Source organism: Heterocephalus glaber, unplaced genomic scaffold (assembly GCF_053883595.1).
Source record: "Heterocephalus glaber isolate CG9 unplaced genomic scaffold, H.glaber_assembly_v1.0 deba00001608, whole genome shotgun sequence".
Taxonomy (NCBI): domain Eukaryota; kingdom Metazoa; phylum Chordata; class Mammalia; order Rodentia; family Bathyergidae; genus Heterocephalus; species Heterocephalus glaber.
Window position 1 is genome coordinate 2955605 of NW_028258379.1, and position 18588 is coordinate 2974192.

General features: G+C 36.7%; 1 protein-coding gene across 9 annotated transcripts in view; it reads left to right on the forward strand.

Moving 5' to 3' along the window:
• Syt16 (synaptotagmin 16) overlaps positions 1–18588 on the forward strand; it is a 316226-nt gene that overhangs the window by 250042 nt on the left and 47596 nt on the right. For all 9 annotated transcript variants that reach the window (XM_087195235.1, XM_087195238.1, XM_087195236.1 and 6 more), the window contains one exon: positions 16265–16477. In XM_087195235.1, coding sequence (XP_087051361.1) covers positions 16265–16477 — 213 coding nt within the window. The remainder of the gene's footprint in view (positions 1–16264; positions 16478–18588) is intronic.

Genomic DNA, 18588 nt, shown 5'->3' on the forward strand with positions numbered 1-18588 from the left:
CCTCACCAGAACCTGGTAATGCTGGTAACCTGATTGTAGACTTCCATCCCCTAGAACTATGAGAAATAAATTTCTATGGTTTATAGGCCACTTTATCTGTGGTATTTAGTTATAGCAGCCTGAGCTGACAAATACACCAGTGAGCTTTCTTCAGGAGGATATTTCTGTGCATGGTGAGTGCTATAATTCCAGGCTTTTTGGATTATGGAAGTGTCAAGTTACTAGAGCAATTTGTCACTTTTTATCCAGTCTTCCACATTTCACTGGTTTTAATAATTTTTCTTATGAATTTGTTTCAGATGGCTGTACTGTGCCAATATTTTATCTCTATGAAAGGTAAAGTCTTGATTTTTTATTTCTCATAGAGCTTTTTTTCCACTCATAGTTTCAAGATATAGCAAGTTTTCTTGCCTCTTGTCCAGGACCAGACAGTTAGATGAAATATTATTAGCCTCCTTATTAGAGGAAGAGAAGCCTATATCAAAGAATATTAGCTTGGTCCCGAACCCAACCTTTCAGGAACTCAGAGTTATTAATAATCTAGATACCAGCCTATGGGACCTACAAACAAGATGGCTTCTACTCTGAGGTAACACCAGCTATCTTCCCAATTTTAACAGCATTGTATATTTGTAGTAGGCAGAGCTCCATATGTCCTCAAGTTTTTATATAGTGGGGATCAGAAGTTGGTCTAATTTCTATAGAGGTTTATAGATTACCCAAATCAGTCATTCGGGAAGTATTAGTGATTAAAACCTGTATTGGAGCTGACTCTTGCTTCACATTTTCTCACTTTCTTACCTGGTGTTTGTGATAGTTACTTTCATGTATCAACTTGATGGAGTCCCACAGTGTCCAGGTGTCTGGTCAAACCTTATTCTCTTGTGTGTCTGCAAGAATGTATCTGGATACGAAGCAGTAGACTGGATGAAGTAGATGGCCCTCCCCAATGTAAGTGGCGCTCATCCAATCAACGGAAGCTGAATAGAGCAGAAAGACCAACTAAGAGGGACGTTTACCTGCCTAGTCAGGTTGTATGACATAAGTCTTTTCTTGGCCTCAGACTGGACCGTGCACCACTGAGTGCCCTCTGCCTGGAACTAATCACTGGTTCTCCTTGGTCTCCAGATCTTGGGGCTGCTCAGCTTCTGTGATTGCATCCCTTCTAATAAATCATTCCCTTCTAATAGATTTTTATATACATATGGTCGTTCCTCCATATCCACGAGCACTGCATGTAAGGACTTGGAAAAATGTGATAATATTTAAAACAAAATTTCAGAAAGTACCAAAAAGATAACCATGAATTTTCTACATAGCAAATACTATGTGAAATCCATACAGCTGAAGTTGCTTGTGGGCACACAGTGCGAGAGCCTTCCCCTCACACCACTGCACGTGTGGCCAGGCTCTCCCAGTGCTCATTGTTTCACTGTCTCTCTTGCATCTCACTTGTGTAGAATGTAGATAGGCCTACCATGGTTATTTAGTCTGGATATGCATAGACATTTTTCTTGTGCTTATTTCATAAATAATACAGTAGAACAACTATTTAAAAAGTATATTGCATTAAGTTTTATAAGTGATCCATAAATAATTTAAAGTATATGGGAGGACATGTGTACATGCAAATACTGTATCATTTTGTCAGGGACTTGAGTGTCTGTGAATTTTGGTATTCAGAGGGATCCTGGAACCAATCCCCTGTACATACCTATAGATGATGGTGTCCTATTTGTTTTATTTCTATGGAGAACCCTGATTAATACAGTATTGTGCTATTTTTAAAGTTCCTATGTTCACTCACTATGGAAGCATTTCATTTATTCCTAACACCGTATTTATCAAACTCTAAGACAACAGAATAGAGGAATGAATAGAAACTGTGAAGATGTTAGAAGAGTCACAATTATATAAACCTATTTAGAAAATGTAAATAAGAAAAGCAATAGAAGATAAAGTCTACATGACAGTTATAAAAATAGATGGAACAAAAGGTAGGTCTATACCTAGGGCAACATTTTAAAATTCAGCAGTGATGAGTGGTTGAATGCCTGAAAATTGATGTGCTTTTTGTGAGACTCCATGACATTTTAATATCTTTATTTTCATAATGAGTCAGGAGCAATTTTACCAGTGAAAATACGACTAAATTGTAGAAGACTTACAGCAATCATATCTATGATTATGCATAACCATGACCATACAACTTGAGGAAAGAAATATGATTAGCTATTTCTGAGTATCTTAATATTCATTTGCTGAATTACATGCTTAAAACCTGTGTCATAATAGGCATTCAGGTCAAAGAAGGTTTATGGGAAAAATTGAAAATTTTGAAAAACTTTTGCATTGGTATTTTGGAAATGAGAGAAGTTATTCATGATCAGATTTTATTAGAGCCATTCTTTGGGGGATGAAATTCTGGTATATGCACAGCACCCCTGACGGTCTTATGTATGGTTGTATGACTTGTTTTGGAATATGGCTTTTAATTTTCCTCTAAAAAAGCTGCTCTTTGAGGAAGTATTTTCAGTCTACTTTTCAAATTGTGATGTTTTGGATATATTTCCTATAGTTTGATGCTGAGAAGACTTTGAAACTATTTCATCACAGTTATCTCTGTAGCCTGGCTTGGCTGCGTTACCAGATGAAACAATAACTCTGGAAATTGCCTTGAAGATGGTTTGCAGCATGGGATGGGAGGGGGAGTGAGTGATCCGAACAGCTAGAAATTCAGAAACAACACCTTCAGACTGTTAGGAGCTGTCCATTGTCTTTCTTGGCCTTGCTTGCACATTCCAGGACCTTCGTTTTAGTATCCATGGCAATAGGGTTTAAAAAAACTTCCTAATCAGAGCATTTGTAATTTAAAATGTTGTCTTGCATTTGCTTATAAGCACTCTTTAGAGTGATAGAGAAATACTGGAGTTCGGGGAAAGAAAGCAAGAACAGCCTTTCTCCTTTTGTCCTTTTTTCTGCATGTGCAGAAATTTAATTATCAGATCACCTCAGTTTTCAGCACAGTAAATTATAGTCGTGACTATTAATATGTATGTAAATACCACCATGGTAGAAAAACCACACAACACTTGAGTCCTATCAAGAAATTCCTTGATAGGAAGAATACATACGAGAAGGCAGAGCTTAAAAGACTCAGGGAGGGTGGCAGTTTAGCTGCTGCTGTTGTCCAGGTGAGCCCCATTGAGGTGATGAGATAGCTTAGCAGGAGTGTTTCAACAAACGTCATCACTGTAGTGGGTCCTTGTAGTAAAAAGGAAAGCTAGTGAGCCCAAGTGTAGACACAGGTCTGTTCTGGATACCACCAGTGGTTTAGGTTTTTAAGATCCCCAGAGTGAGATCCAACTACTGTATCCTTCAGTACTTTAATGTGGCTTCCTTTCTTATTTCAGATGGGCATGGCCTGCCAGCAAAGGGAAATAACTGAAAAGTCCACAGGATCCCCAGATACAGGTCAGATCTTTGAGGTGAATAATCTCCAATACAAATTCCTGTCCAGAGGTGCAAGGACAGCTTGGGGCTGACCTAGGCACTTTTTCTCAGTGTGGGCTGAGTATGGCTGCAGGAGGCCTGGCACCATCCACATTCAGGGTTAGGTTGGTTTAGTGTGAGTGAGTGCCGTGAACACAGGGAATAAGGCCCAATAACTAGAGACATGGGGGTCCAGTCAGACAAGAGCCATTCTATGGACGGGGTTTCAAGGTTTATCCAGGATTTCAGAATATAATCCCCAAAGCCAGAAGAACCTCCCAAGTACTTCCAGTGGGGATTAATCTGGTGGATACTCAGGTCCTCAGATTTTTCTCCTTGCTGTTGTGCAAGAAGACAAGTTCTAGACCTCATTTGCTTATGGATTTGACCTTCTCAACTACACAGCAGTGGGTCTAGGATGGGGATATTTGGACAATAAGCAGGAGCCCTTGGTGTCTTGTGGTGGGTGAGAAGTCAGCCTGCTTGGGGAGATAGCTTTACTTCAATGTACTTTTAAAAATCTTTATTGAGGCACAACCGAAATGTAATGAGATTCACACATATAATGTGTACAATTTTGTAAGTTTTGAAGTACTGTTTTTGAGAAAGAATGGCCATAATCAAGAAAATACACATTTATATCACTCCAAACACTTCCCCATGCCTTTAAAAAATAATCCATCCCTCTCTCTAGCCCCACCTTAGACAACCACGGATCTGTTCCCTGTCATTTTATATTATGTTAAATTTTCTGGACTATTATATAGAGTTATGCAATGTTTATGCTTTCTCCTCTGCCCCTCAGCTTAAATGTTTTTGTTTTATCGATATATTGTTACAAGTATAAATATTTCATTATTTTTGATGGTTGAATGGTATTCCATTATATTGGTATACCATATTTTGTTTATATGCTTGCCTGTTACTGAACTTTTGAGTTGATTACAGATTTTGGGTTACAAATAAAGTTTCTAGAAACATTTGTGTGGACCTTTTTATCCTTTCACTTGGGAAATATCTAGGAGAACAATGGTTTCGTCTCGTGGCAACATATATATTTAAATTTTTAAGAAACTGCCAAATAATTTTCAAGAATATTACTACCATTTACATTCCTACCAGGAATATCTGAGAGCTTCACATATTTTACTTCCTTGCTTTCGATGGGTTTAAATTTAAAAAAATTTTGTTGATATCTCCTTCTAGTTTTAATTTATATTACTCTGATGATTACTAAAATTGAGCAATTTTCATTTGCTTATGGGCCATTGATATATAATGGTCTGTGAAGAGTTTGTTAAAAATATTTTTATTAGGTCATTTGTACAGAATGACATTATTCAGTCGTAAGAAACCTTTGTATATTCTGACAGAAGTCCTTTGTCAGACAGGTGTGTGTAAATATATCCCTCTGCTTATGGTTTTGCCTTTTTCATTTCTTAAATTTCAATGAAGTCCAAATTACCAGTTTTTTCTGTTATATATCATACTTTATATATCTAGAGGTTGCAGTAACTATGTCTAGGTTTTACCCTAGTTTTATAGTTTAAATTTTTACAATTCGATTTATGATTAATTTATACAGAAACAGTATGAGATAGTTCCTTTTCCCACATAGGTATGCATATGCTCAACAATCATTTTTTTCTGAAAATACTTTCATTTGCTCCAGTGGATTACAGTGGCACCACTGTAGAAATAATTGACTATAGTCATGTGGCCTATTTCTGGATTCTCTGTTCTCTTCCACTGATACATGAGTCTATCTTTTTTGCCAATAGCAAATTATCTTGATTTAATGTAGCTGTGTAATAAGTCTTAAAATCAGGTAAGTTGTCCCTCCCACTTTGTTCTTAAAATTATTGTGACTATTGCAGGTTATTTACATTTTCCTATACTTTGTAGAATGTATTTACTAACTTTGACAAAAAAGATCTGTTTAGATTTCAGTTTCATTGCATTTAGTCAGTGGACTAATTTGGAGAAATTGACATCTTAACATTATTGAGTCTTTAATTTCTCAGTAAAATTATATGGCTTTTAATATGAGTTTTGGATACACTTTATTAAATTCTTTCCTAAGTATTGATGGATTTTGATGATATTCTAAACAAAGTTAAAAATTTTTTCTTTTCAAATTGTTGTTAGAATATAGAAATACAGTTGGTTCTTTATAATTACTTTGCTAAATTCACTAAGTAGTTCTCATAGTTGAATTAGCTAAAGGGTTTTATAGATCTCTACCCCTCTCTACATTTTTTTTGATTGAGAGTATTCCTAGTATACTGATATTTTTGTGGTTTTTTTTATGCTGAATTGACATTAAATTCTCTTAGCAACTTTTTATGCTTGCATTGAAATGATTATTTGGGTTTTTTCTTTTATTGGGTTAATTTGGTGAACAATAGTGGATTTTGATCTCTTAAACTAAGCTTGCATTTCTGGGATAAATCTTATGTCATTATAACATACCTTTTTCTAAATTCTTCACTGGATTTCTTCAGATTTTGCTGAAGAGTTTTGATAACCACAATTATAAGAGATATTGTTATGTAATTTTCTATACCTGTGATGTTTTTTGCCAAAAGGTATTTGTGTTATGATTATGCTGACCTCATAAAATGGTTTGTGAAGTGTTCTTTCTTCCTCTAGTTTCTGTAAGAGTTGTGTAGAAGTTGGTATTATTTGACATTTGCAGATTTCTATTCAACAACTGCAGAGCTCTCTTTCCTTTCCAGCACACATCATCCTGACCGTGCACTGAGCTATACCTCAAAACCCTACATTTACTGATTTTTTATTAGTTGCTCTGTAAACTACTGAGAAGGGAGTGTTAAAATCTATTTTGTTTTGAATTTTATTTCTACTTTCAGTTTATTACTTTTCCTTCATTGATTTTGAAGCCCTGTTATGAAGTTCATGTACACTTAGGTGTTTTGTGTGACTTTTGGAAGGTGACGGGATCCTGAGGGCTCTAACTTCATCAGTGGATTCATCCATTGATGAGATTGTAATTTGATGGCATTATTGGGAGGTGATGGAAACGTGGGAGGCAGGGCCTAGTTGAAAGGAATGGGCGATGGGACATGAATTGTGCACTGATTTTAATCCATGACTTCTTCCTCTCCGATTCTTTCCCTACTTCCTGTTTGCCATGAAGTGAGTGGCTTTCCTCTGCCATGACCTTCTGCCATGCCCTTCTGCCATGATGTTTCTACCTCACTATTTTCCTTTTTTTTTAGATCTGCTCTTCTATCTTTAGTTGCTTTTGCTGCTTTATGAATGTGTTAATCATCTATTTTCTCAGTATTCACTTTAAATTTCTCTACAAAATTTTTAGCTATACCTATTTGTGTTTTCCTTCATCAGGGGCTCCTATATATAGCCTCAGTTTATCACAGTCTATTTTGAGTAGTATTGTACCACTTCATAACCCTCACAATTTGCTTAATATCACATTATACCACTTTACCATGATTTATACTTTGGGACAATAGAAATAATTTACCACTCCTCTCCTTTATTGTTACCTTATATTTTTATTTCCTACACTTTATCAACTCTGCAATATAATGTTATGTTTTCTTTAGTCAGTTATATTTTAGAAAATTTAAAAGAAGAAAATATTAATTTTTTCATTTATTCACATTATTACCATTTCTATTGCTCTACATTCTTTCCTTTAGATCTGAGAGTCAGGGGTTTTTTCCAGTTGTCTATCCTATGAAGAATGTCTTTTGATACTTCTTCAAGTATGAGTCTGATATACTCTCCTTCATTTATATGAAAATGTCTTTATTTTGCATTGCTTTTTGGGAAATATTTTCTCTGAGTATAAAACTCAGTGTGACTCTTTTTTCACCATGTAAATATGTCAGTCTGCTGTCTTCTGAGCTCCCATTTTCTCTGAGAGAAATCAATTTACATATCTATTATTGTTCAATTGTATATAATGTGTCTTTCTTTACTTTGCTACCATCAAACTTTTTTTTCTTCTTCATTTTTAGTTAGCTGACTATTAGGTTGTGTACTTCTTGACTAGGTTACTGAGATCTTTTAATGTATATGTTGGCTTTTTCCCAACAAATTTGGGAGAGTCTTAGCCATTATTTCAAAAATATTTTTCTTCCATATTATTGTCTTTCTTGGACTTCAGTTACACACATTTTATTTTTTTTAAGAGTAGGAAAATTTATTGTGGAATAGGAATAGTGTCTGTGAGACAGGAGGGGTCCTAAATGGGTTGTTCAGTTACACACATTTTAGATTGCTTGATATGTTGTTATATAGTTCACAGAGGCTTTGTTAATATTTTTCCAAATTTTTATGTTCTTGAGATTGGTTACTTTTCTGTGGAGGTCTCTGCAAGTTTATTAACATGTCTAATCTGACATATAACCAATGCAGTGACATTTTAAAAAAAATTCCAGATATTATATTTTTAATTTTATACTAGTGGTTTTTAATGGTGTTTCCATTTTCTACTGAGATTATTCTGTATATTCATTATGATCATTTTTCCCTTTGATTCCTTTTTATTAGAATTTTTACTGTATATTAGTTATACAGAATAATATTTTGATATGTTGGTCCATGAATATAACATACTTTGATCATTTCCACCCTCCCATTACCCCCTCTTGAATTTCCCTTCCCCCATTCCCTAATTCCCTTCCTATTGTCTATTAGTCTCCTGTCTTTCAGGTTATTATTATTATTATTATTATAGATTCTACACATGACAGATGTGAAAGTTACCATTTTAAGTATAGTGGTGAGGATGCAGGAAAAAGGGCACCCTAATACCCTGTTGGGTGCAGCCACTATGGAAATCAATATAGAGATTTCTAAAAAACTAAAAACAGATAATATTTGATCCAGGTTTAGTACTCCTTGATATATACCTGAAAGAATTAAAGCTACCATACCATAAAGTTTCTTACATACCCATGTTTATTGTGTCACAATTCATAATATCGAAGCTATTCAGAGAGCCTAGATGCCTGTCAGCTAACAAATAGATAAAGAAAATTGGGTATATATACACATAGGAGTACTATTCCATCATAAAGAATTAAATATCATTTGCAGAAACATGGGTGGAACTGGAGATCATCATGTTAAGTGAAATAACCCTTTGGTTCCTTGAACATATAATAGATGCTTTAAAGATTTTGTCTCCTGCATCCAACATCTGAGTTATCTTGGGGCTAATTCAACTGAGTGATTTTTTTTCTTGATTATACACATTTTTCTTGTTTCTTCGTATGTCTAGTAATTTATGATTATGTTTTGGACATTATACATGAAATGCAGAGTTATTGTAGTCTTTCATCTTCTTCTAAAAAGAGTTTTGAAAATTGGCTTGACTGGATTATGGGACTCTTAGAGAATTGACTGGAACATTGGGGGTGCTATACTTGTTAGTGGATCAATCCATGAATGTTTATAGTTGAATGTGCCCTTAGGATGTGGGGCTCAGATGGAGGTTGTTCACCAGTGACAATCCTTTGGAGGACAAATCACTCATTCGCACTGTTTCCCTGCCTACTTCCTGGCACTTTGTTCCACCAAACCCCTTCACCGTGATATTTCTGTCTTAGAACCAGCTGACCATGGACTGAATCTTCTGAAACTATGGCCACAATAAACTTCTCCCCTCTCCTTAATTTTTGTCCAACAGCTAGTAAAAGTGCTGCCCTTTGTCCTAACACACAATTAAATTGCTAGCTGTTTTTAAATAATTTTATGGAGTGTTGGTTTTGTACTTTGTTAAGATAGGCCTGTTTCCCTTTCAGTCTTACTTCTAAGATTGACCTTCTAGAATTTTAATGGAAAGCCTAGGATTACAGAATAGGCCACACTGGCTGGCTCCATCTAGTTTTTGCTTTCTCTTGCTTATTTTGTATATCTTTAATGGTTGGTTTAAACATTTTTGTTGTGAATTATTTTTATTTTTAGAAAGGTTAGTTTGAATTACTCTAGTATTATTAGAACTGAATTTTTCAATATTGTAACTAACTTGTTCCTTAGTACAGTGCTTTCTATGTTACTAATTTTAGTGAAAGATTTTCTATTTGACTCACTCATATTTAACTACTATGAGTGCCATCTCTTTGTTCATATATGAAATGAAGTTGTCAAAACATCTTATACAGGATTTGGGGTGACAAAACAGGTGTGCACAGGAGAACCAGATGCTGATACTTCCTTTGCCTTTGTCTAGCTATTTGACTATGGGACAATCTCTTAAGTAGTTTTGACCTCAGTTTCTACTCTGTAGCATGAAAGAGTTGAGTTGTATTAATGCTTTTCAAGGTTCTTTAAAATGTCTGAAAAAAAATTTTAGCAGAATCGTATGAAAAATACAAATTACATTAAAGCAAAATACCCCTGATTGTAGAGAGGGTAGAACACAACCTACTCAGTGAAACTTCCTGCACTCTCACTTCTACAGTGGCTTTGGGGAACCCTTAACCTCCACAGAGCATAGTTTAAAAAAATCAATATTGGATGATTTATAAAATTTTTTTCCCAATGTATTTGAGTCCAGGAATGGCTGAAATGTGCTTTTAGAAAACTGGCCACTTTTCCTAGGGTTGGATACAGGCGGTTATCACCACTGATTTCCCTTCTGTTTTTACAATTTAACAACTTCTCATCCTTCTTTCTGTCCTCATCAAGCCACTATGGGAAGATGCTTGCTGGAATCTTGTATCAAAGGGATTTCTTAACATTGTGTTTAGAGGTAGCACCCAATAACTGCACCCCAAGCACAGCCTGCCACCCACCTGTCTCTACTTTCAGTCTTTTAAGATGTGAGCAATACTTGTCTCTACCTAATTGCTCTTGTGTGGGTGGAAAGGAATTAATAAGCTCGGAGCTGCAGTGATCATTTCTAAATTCTTTCTCCATCTGTAAAATTGCAGCAGACAGGCTGGAGAAATCCTTTCTTTGCATTACCAGTTGGTGATTTTTTTTTTGGCCTTAAAAAAAGCAACAAAATGAGCAGGTGTTGGGCTCTGCCTGCTTCCAGACAGTGTGGCTAACTCCTACAGAGCGCTCTACCTCCAGGCTTGGGAAAAAGGACTATGAGGTAGTGTAAGAAATGCAACCCACACATCAGCTTAATCTCCTACTGTTCCAGTCATTGTTTCTTCTTCCCTTCCCATACATCAACCCTGATGGTGAGATCTGAAGTCCTTTGGATATAAATGCAAGTCTGCATGATAAGATTTGGACACAAGAAATGCCATGGTGGAAAATAACAATAGTTAACATTTTTAAGTATATTATATATCAAGTATGTGCTAAGTACCAATAGGTAGATTATCTCATTTAGTCCTCTTAGCAGATTTTAAGAGGTTAAGGACTAAGAACAAGGATACTGAAGCTCTTGAAGTTAAGAAGTCTATTTAGTTCACAAAGTACTAACTAGAAGACACCAGAGTCAATTCTGTAAGCCTAGCTCCATGTTCTGCCCCCTGAACCACTGTGGCCTTGACTGGCATTCCATCCAACAGTTTCTTTTCACTGAGATCTCCCGTCTTGTCTCTTACATGTAGACAATGAAGATAGAATTTCCTTTTCTCCTCCTTAAGCTAGAAAAAAATCATTAAAAATTAGAGAGGGACTTTTCCGCTTCTTACTGATGAGTCATTGTCTTATAACTCTCTCTGTCCATCAATTCATTAACTCCTTGCAGTGCAGGAGACCCCCCTGTAGCGCCTCCATAGTGTATGAGTAAAGAGCTGGAAGCTGAGTGGCCATCTATCAGAGAGTTCACAAGATTCGGACTTCTTTTTGGTGGTAGATTCTTAAGGGATACCTAAGATCTGTCTGAATTCTGTGATCAAATAAGATGAACAATCTTTCAACTTCAAAAACTGATCTACATCCATGGTAATTGTGCAGGTATTTCCCTGTCATATTAGCAAGCTAATTGCTAAAGGAGTAAGAATTTTAATAAAAACTGCCACTGTACTATTTCTTAGGTATTCAGTTTGAAAAGGAATTTTAACTTGAAATTTATGTAGTTCTTCAGAAAATACTGTCTTTATCTCTGAAATAAATGCCACAATATAGATGGGTGTTTTTATTTTTCAAAGATGAAATTAAATGAAACCTAGATCAGCTATTTAGTTGTTGACACAGTTGCATTACAAGGCAAGTAACTTGGATCTTTCAAACAGATAAGAGCCAAAAATTGAATTCAGAAAAAACAAAAATAATAAAATAGAACCATTAGGGAGAAATACTGGAAAATTACATTGCAAATCATTGACTTAGAACCCTGGAGACCTAGAAAGGGTCCCAACTTGGTATGACTGTGAATAAATCACTGCTTCTTTGGGCTTTGGTTTCTCCACTGGGGAATAGATGCTCATGAAAATCCTTTCCAGCACAGTCTATGTGATTTGTTTCTCTTAGTGGCTGGTATTGGTTTTCTTCAGGATTTCGGAAGATTTTTTTCTTGAGGAAGTATTGACTGTGGAGCAAGACAGCCTATATCCACTGCTTAGAAACTCTGATGACTGTGGCAAATTATTGGCCTCACTGTGCCTTAGCTTTCTCATTCATAGAATGGGGATATTAATAGTATTTATTTCATTGGGTCATTGGGTGGATTAAATAAGTGAGCATGTCAAGTTTTAAAACAATGTGTAGCAGATGATAAATATTAAGGGATTGCTTTTATTATTGTAATAATGCCACTGTTGCTGCTCAGCAGCATTTGAGAGAGATTTCAGATTTGCTTTTAAGACTGAGAATTCTCTGATGTCCTTGAGGAGTGAGGGTTAGAATAGCATGAGCAATTGTATTAATAATTCCATGAGGAGCAATTGGCTAGTTTTCCTGTTGCCTGCCTATATGCATCACACCCACATGGACGACTGCTCTTCCTAGAGTCTTCTCTTTTTTCATTCATTACAAAGCAAGAGGCCCCTGGCAGATGGTAGGGTAAGTGGCAATGCTCCCTCTCCCTTCACTCCGCAGAGGAAGCTAGATCTGGTTCACTTTCCTGATGCCCTAGTATCTGATGATATGCACAGTGGTTAAGAATAGAGGTTCTATGTTCAAGCCCCAGCTTTGTTAATTTCTTAGCTATGTTTCCTTATAGCAAGGTATTTAACCATTCCGTGCCTCTGTTTCCTAACTCTACAGGGAGAATAATAGTTCCTATTTTATGAGGTGGCTATGCTGATTAAATGGGATCCCATATGTGAAGTTGCAAGGAGATACCTGGCATATATGTTGAGAATATTAGAAATGTTATAATTACTGTATGATGAGTACTGCAGGTAAAGAGAATCTTTGCTATGTGACTCTGGAAGAAATCAAGGACCACATTGTAATAAATAAATTCTAATTCTAATTATTATATAGATGGCAAAATATCCACGCATTTGCTCACCAATTTGAAATGGATAACTGATGATATTTTAAAAACTTGCCTAATAATGCAAATGGAATGGAATCTCAAGAGTTGGAAAGAACTTCAATGGATATCCAACCCAACCAGCCCTCCATGCATATATCCCTCTGACAACCTCCCAGGTGCTCAGGTGGCCATATACTTTAATGGTAGAGAGAATTTAATTTCATTCCTGATGTTTTTGGTATCTTTTCCATATGTGATGGTCTATCCCATACCACAGCACTATGCCCAGTACAAGGGGGCACATTTATTGCAGTGGTTTTCTGATAGGAGGATATATATATGGCTTGTTCCAGTATTAGTGAGCAATCTAGTTTCTTCTGATGCTTAACTTTTCAGATCCTATGGGCTGCTGGGCACAGCCAATAAAATTGAATGAGATGAAAAAGATGTGCTCTCATGTCTGCGTACCAGATGCTTCACTGGGAAGATCATTGAGAAACAAATTGAATGTTGAGTCCTATCAGGCAGGAACTTTGGAGTGAGATAATTTTGGTGCTAGAAAAGACCGGGGAAATGATTCAGACCTTAGAAATGATCTAAAAATGAGAAAAAAAAGTGCCAAAGAGGTTAGGGAAATCAGCCACAGCAGCTCGTGGAGTATACAGAGTGAGTCCTTTCTATGATCTGTCTCTGGTTCTTGAGCTCAGTGGACCCTGAAGTTAGGCTGTTTTAGCTCCAATCTAGGTTTTTGCTCCTTGTTGGTAGAGTGACCTTCAGCTATTGGTGGACTTCTCCCTGCTTCAGTTTTCTTATATGGAAAATTAATATGATGATAGGAGTTTTGTGTGAATTAAATTGTGTAAGGCACTTAGAATACATCGTGGAGCATAAAAAGCACCCACAAAGTATTTATTATTACTAGTCTTCCAGAGAACCTCGTAATACCAACTCTATACCAAACCAGAGGATAATCATTTTGACCAGGCTGGTATTTAGGAACATTTTCTCTCTGAAAAATGTGGATTTTTATTTCTTCTTTGCTTCTGATTCAGAAGTCATCTTCAGGACCCGTCTGCAAATTAATAACCATATCTTTCTCTGGAATCACTATGTGACTTTTCTATGGAAAGAAGACTGGTTAAAAAATTGTTCCTTCTTTATAGTTTCCAATTCACAGTCAACAAACACAGGTTAATCTACATGTCTGGCACACGATGAGGCCTGGCTGTTCCAGTGGGCAGTTTGATGTATGCGGACTGCAGGGACAGTCAGCAGCTAGACGGGTAATGTCCCCTCAGTGTGACAGCAGCAGTGACAAGGGAGAACAGAACACTGTTTTGTGGCACTTGGAAAGAGCAGTTAACATGATTTAAGGGGTCAAGGAAGGATGTTCCAGAAGAAGTAATGTCTAGGCTGAGCCTCAATGACAAGTCCATCTTGACCAGTCAAGATGGGAGGCTGAATGGAGAAGAGTATCCAGCATGACTGTGTTTTCAGGTGGTCAGGCTCTGGGCAGAATGGGATATTCATCAATTTATTCAACATTTAATGAGCATTTATTAAGAACTTACTATGCGAGAAGCATTGTTTTACATAATGGGAAGCTATCAGTTAACAAAACAGGTGATTTTTTTATTTTCATGAAAGTTATAGGAAAGAACAAAGGAATAAAGATTAGTTCTGTTTTATCTCATTGGCTGAGATAAAAAGATGGATGATAACAAGAAAAGGGAACCCCAAAGCACAATGAGTGAGAATGTAAATTGGTACAGCCACTGGGGAGAACAGTATGGAGATTGCTAATGAAATTAAAAATAGAACTACCACCTAATCTAGCAGTCCCTCCTCTAAGCTCAGACATAGTACTAAGTGAAATAAGCCAGGCACAGTAAGAAAAACTTGTATAATTTCACTTTCATATAGAATCCTTTAAAAAGTCAGTTGTACAAGAACTGAATAAAACAGTGATTTCCAAGGGAGTGACACAAGGGACAGAGAGATGTAAATCAAAGTGTTCAAAGTAGCAGATATACATAGTAAACAAGTCCAGAAATTTCACGTACAATACAAGGAGTCTAGTCCACAAAGTTGTATAGTATTAGCGATTTTTGTTAAATATACAAAGTTTAGCTCTTTTTCTCACACACACATATAAAACTATGTGCTATAATAAATATATTAATTTTCTTTAATTGTAACATTTTAATGTCTATATGTGTTCTATAGTATTATGTTATAAGCTGCACATATAACCAGTAACATTTATTTAAAAAAACAATTCAAAGAGCTTGGGTTGAGTTGCTTATGGTGAGATTTAAAACAGTTGTAGTATAAATGAGTTAAAACACACAAACACAATGAGTCTCCTTAAAACTAGGAAGATCTGGAAAACCTTAGTTGCAAATACAAGTTCTAATTGCAATATATAGTAAATGTTTAATTTTTAAAAATTATTACAGAAAGGGACACATTGCCATGAATCTCGCGTAAGACTCCCCCTCACTTCCAGTGCACTTATGCCATCATTCTCACCACTTTCTGATGCCAATCTGGAAGTGCTCTTTAATGAGTGTCTTTACAAGATGTGATCAAAATACGGTGAATGCTACTGTCAGGTGGTATCTAATAGAAAGGCAGGCTCATAGAAACATGGTGGTGTGTCCTTGTCCATCTTACTCAGAAGGTCTGGCACGATGCAGCTTCTGGTTCTTCTCCAAAGTCAAAATGACCATGAATAGTACACATTTTGAACCTATCAAAGGCTCAGGGGCAGCCAGAACAGTATAACTAGACATGAAAGAGGACTTGCAGAACTGTTTCAGAAAGTATCAAGACTAATGTGATAAGTGTGTTCAAAGAGAGGAGGAGTATTTTGAAGGGGATTCATGTCACTATGTCTTTTACTGTAGTAAATTTTTAAAAATGTAAACATTCACTCTATTTTCCAATCACGCCACATTTCTCTCCTCTGAAGTGGGGCTTGGCTCTGTGTGTTTTAATAAATGAGGTGAAATAATATTTCCCACAGAATTGCAGATAAGGAAAATATCCTGGTAAACATCCTGTTCTCAATTCTGGACCCTTACAGGCAACATAACAAAAGAGCAGTGCTGCCTGGCTGCCCACCATGGCTCGTGGTATTGATTATGGTGTCGCTGTTCTTTTTTCCGGGTTCTGTCCTAGCTGTCTGTTTTTAATTCCCTTCATGGGATTTCTTCTTCTTGTTTTAGACTCCAGTGTCTATTTCAAAAATGCCTTGTCTTTTCTTTGCAGCTGGAACCTGCTGAACTCAGAGTAAATTTCCAGGATCTCTAGGTTTCTGGAATGGTCTGGCTCTGCGCTGGATTGTAGACGCCACACAGGGGACTCATGGATCTTGTTTGTTCCCAGTTAACAGCTTTGGGGATGGTGAAGAACTTTCCACGTCTTCTGGCAGTGATGAGGATGTCATCAAACAGTTTGAGATTTCTGTGTCCCGATCCCAGAGTTTCCATGCTGGAGCCTCTGAAAAAGGAAGGCCCACTGGATTGGAGCAGAAACCAAAATGCAGGCGCCTACTCTCTCCCCACGAGGAAGACAGCACGGAGGTGTCTGCCTGTGAAGGTATCCTTTCCATCACATTGTTCCTTTATCTAGATCTGGGATGGTCAATAGTGGGCATGTTTTTGAGTATTTAAATGCTATACTGTACATCTAAGTTCAGAAAGGAAAAAGAAAACAAGGCGAAGTAAACCAGAAAGAGGCTATAAGAACAGTACAGAATTTCTGAGTTCTTTCCTAAGTAAAGGTCAGGCAATTCTCTGACAGCTTTATGCCTAGAGCCCTCAGTAATTACAGGCTCAAGAACAGGGAAGGGTCTGAGAAGTGTATTTAGTAAATGCTAGAGCAGTTGTTACATAGTCACTGTTGTGTCTTGGTCTCAATGATCTGCCTCCTCCAGTCTTTTCCTTCTTTCCTTTTGGGGCATGATGTCAGTCAAATCAATGGGGAGACAATATTCATCTTCCTTATTTTCAACACTAGGTAGAAAAGAAGGTGAGCAAAGAAACTGAAAGAAGATGGAAAGAGAAGAAATGTGGATTCAGTGGTGAGGAGAGGGTGGGCAAAAAAGGCCAAACTGGAAAAAAAAGAATTAACAGAACCTTCGTTTTTGGTAGAGCTACTTGCTAACCACCCTTTAGTTTGACTTACTGGCATCAACCAACATAACATATTTTGCTGTTATCTCTCTAGGGAAAGATAAGCCAGTAAGTATTGGCATGATGTAACCTAGGCACTTGCTACGATTGTTCTGGGGCCCCACTCCCTCTCTTGGTCTTTCTCTTTCTCTGGTGTTATACAGAGCACACCTCTCTCTCCACTGAAAGGGCAAATGTTAGCTAATGAAAGTTAATAGCAGTTGATTCCCTGGGAATCATGTGTTTAATGCTAAAGCTAATGGCTCCATTTCCCAGCAGTCCAAGGGGCTGGATTCTGATTTACACAAGTGGCCAATGTTCCAGGGATTGGGACAACCCCCTAATCTATGTCCTTTCTGGAATTAGCAACAACTTATTTCTTGTTACAACGTGTAATTCTGAATTTTTGCCAGATAGTCATAGGAAAGATAAAATTTTCTGTACTGGAGAGAAGAAAAAGTCCACCCTATCAAATGAATACTTTTAAAATTTGAGAGAAAATCAGCAGAATTTTCAAGGAATAGCTACGTGCCAAATTTTAGGTCATCAAATACCCTCAAAATTTTAATGCAATTTTTAGTGCCTGATTATTTTCTGTCAGTTATTTTTATTCGTCTTTCCATTTGTGGATTTATTTCAGTGATAAAGAATAATGAAAAGAGTAAGAATACATCCCAGAGAGATTTTTGTTTTGGAGGGGAGGCTGTCTGTATATTGAGCTATTTCATTCTACCATAAAGCTATTTCCTAAGATCAAATTTAATTGTAGACAGTTCTTCCACTTTAAAAATGCAATTGAAAATGTTGGATAGTAAAATTAAAGGTCCAAATCTGGGTAAAATCTGAACCACAAAGGATCTGCAGGCAGATTTTCTTATGTTTGATCTTGTGAGATCACGCTAGATTCAGTGGGGAGATTATTAGTATCATATTCTACAGGAATGCTCTTTTGTCCTGTGTATTTGATTTAGTGTTACTGCACATTGCTTGTCCATGTATTCCTGATAACATCACAGCCATTTGGTGCAAGTGATCTGAATCAGAGGCTGAGCATGAGGATTTTAGCCATGAAAAGTGGGCTGCAGAATAATGGTTCACTCCCTGGATTTTTTTCCAGTAACTCTATTTTGCAAATTAAGAATGGTTCATTTTTAGAATGTTTAACAAACGCTCAACTTTGTCTTCCTGGTAACATAAAAACATCTTGATTATCAGAACCTACACTCAGTTTTGTTTGGAACTATCTATCAAAAATGGTTCAACCAAAAAATAATAGAACCAGTAAAACACATGCATATGTCTACCAACAGTCGTATAAAAGGTGTGTGTGTGTGTGTTTGTTTGTGTGTGTGTGTGTGTGTTCATCTGTACTTCAAGAGATTTATTGCAAAGAATTGGTTTATGGGATTGTGGAGGGTGGCTAGGCAAGAGAAATACAGAGCTCTGAGGATATATGGCAGGCTGTCAGGAAATGTGAGCTAAAGCTGCAGTTCTTAGGACTTTTTCTTGAAGGAAGGCTCAGTTCTCTCACAGTCT